General features: G+C 53.0%; 1 protein-coding gene across 5 annotated transcripts in view; it reads left to right on the forward strand.

The window, feature by feature from the left end:
- Positions 1–1,673, forward strand: part of TRPM4 (transient receptor potential cation channel subfamily M member 4) — a 39,325-nt gene that overhangs the window by 28,293 nt on the left and 9,359 nt on the right. For 4 of the 5 annotated variants that reach the window (XM_019658354.1, XM_019658353.1, XM_019658352.1 and 1 more), the window contains 3 exons: positions 381–513; positions 689–863; positions 1,192–1,369. The exons of the other annotated variant lie outside the window; for it this stretch is intronic. In XM_019658354.1, the coding sequence (XP_019513899.1) occupies positions 381–513; positions 689–863; positions 1,192–1,369 (486 nt within the window). The remainder of the gene's footprint in view (positions 1–380; positions 514–688; positions 864–1,191; positions 1,370–1,673) is intronic. 5 annotated transcript variants of the gene reach the window in all.

Genomic DNA, 1,673 nt, shown 5'->3' on the forward strand with positions numbered 1-1,673 from the left:
GCCACTCGGCTGACCCCCTTTATCCTCTTTACAGTTAGGTCATTTGTCTTCTAATTACTGGTTTGCTAGAGCTCTCTATATTTTGCCTTTTATAGGTTGGACAAATATTCCAGCAGTTTTTCCAACATGATTGTTACAGGGACCTCCCTACCTTTTGCTAAGACCATTGTTCATACAACCATTATTTAATGGGTACCAGCGCCCTGCAGGGCCCAGTTGGCACTATGAAATCTGAGTACACCTCGGGCGAATTGGAGGGTCCAGGTTCTGGCCCTGGGGAGGCCACATCCTCATCTGAAGCCTGGTGTTGGGAAGATGTGGGTTTTCCTTTGCACCCTGTGACCCTTGAGTGACCCCTGTCACGTTTCCTCACACCCCAGGCTGACCCCGGGTCTATATGAACTAGGCCGCACTGTCCTCTGCCTCGACTTCATGGTCTTCACGCTGCGCCTGCTGCACATCTTCACGGTCAACAAACAGCTGGGGCCCAAGATAGTCATCGTGAACAAGATGGTGAGGGGGCTGAGGCAGGAGTGGATGGGACCAGAGGAGGAAATGGGCGGGGTCAGGGAGGCGTGGAGGACTCGCAGGTGGTCCGTCAAGAAAGGAGGTGGGGCTTTGGAGGAAGGGGCAGGGTCAGACCTGGGAAAGGCTGGGCCAGGTTTGGTCTCATCTTCCTGTCCGGCAGATGAAGGACGTATTCTTCTTCCTCTTCTTCCTCGGCGTGTGGCTGGTTGCCTACGGGGTGGCGACGGAGGGGCTCCTTAGGCCCCAGGATCAGGACCTCCCGAAAATCCTGCGCCGCGTCTTCTACCGGCCCTACCTGCAGATCTTTGGGCAGATCCCTCAGGAGGACATGGACGGTAAGGAGGGGTGAGGGCCTAACACCCTCCCTCTGAGTCCCTCCTCTCTGTCCCCCATCTCTGGATCTCTATACCCTTCTCCTCAAGTCTCTGTCTCTCTGGGTCTCTGAGCAGGCCCCCCACTCTTTCATCCCTATGGGACTCTGTCCTCTTCTTTCTCTGTATCTCTGTCCCCTGTCTCTAGGCCTCTGACCTTGCCTGTGTCTCTTGGGGTCTCTGTCCCCCTCACTTTCTGGGATTCTGCCTCCCTTTCTTTGGGTCTCTGCTCCCGCATGTCCCTCTGGGTCTATGTCTTTCTGGCCCCATTTCTGAGTGTCTCCCTTCACAGTGGCCCTCATGGAGCATGTCAACTGTTCATCGGAGCTGGGCTTCTGGGCGCGCCCATCAGGGCTCCAGGCGGGCTCCTGCGTCTCACGTTATGCCAACTGGCTGGTGGTGCTCCTCCTTGTCATCTTTCTGCTGGTTGCCAACATTGTGCTGGTCAATCTGCTCATTGCCATGTTCAGGTGAGCCCCTGCCCTCTGTGATCTGATGTCACCCAGCATGACCTTGACATTCACATGACTTTTTTTTTTAATTATTATTTTTTATTGTGAAACACACATTTTTTAGAATTAGTTTCAGCTGTACAACACAGTGCAATAGTTATATTTTTTACCCCTTGAGGTGACAACCCCCCTCCCCCAATCCGCCGCCACACTTCCCCCCCAATATCATAGACTCCACTCCCACACTATACTCCATGTCCCATGACTATATATATATTCACTTATAGTTGACATACAATATTATACAACATCAGCTTCAGGC

The sequence above is a fragment of the Hipposideros armiger genome, unplaced genomic scaffold (genome assembly GCF_001890085.2).
Source record: "Hipposideros armiger isolate ML-2016 unplaced genomic scaffold, ASM189008v1 scaffold_283, whole genome shotgun sequence".
NCBI lineage: Eukaryota > Metazoa > Chordata > Mammalia > Chiroptera > Hipposideridae > Hipposideros > Hipposideros armiger.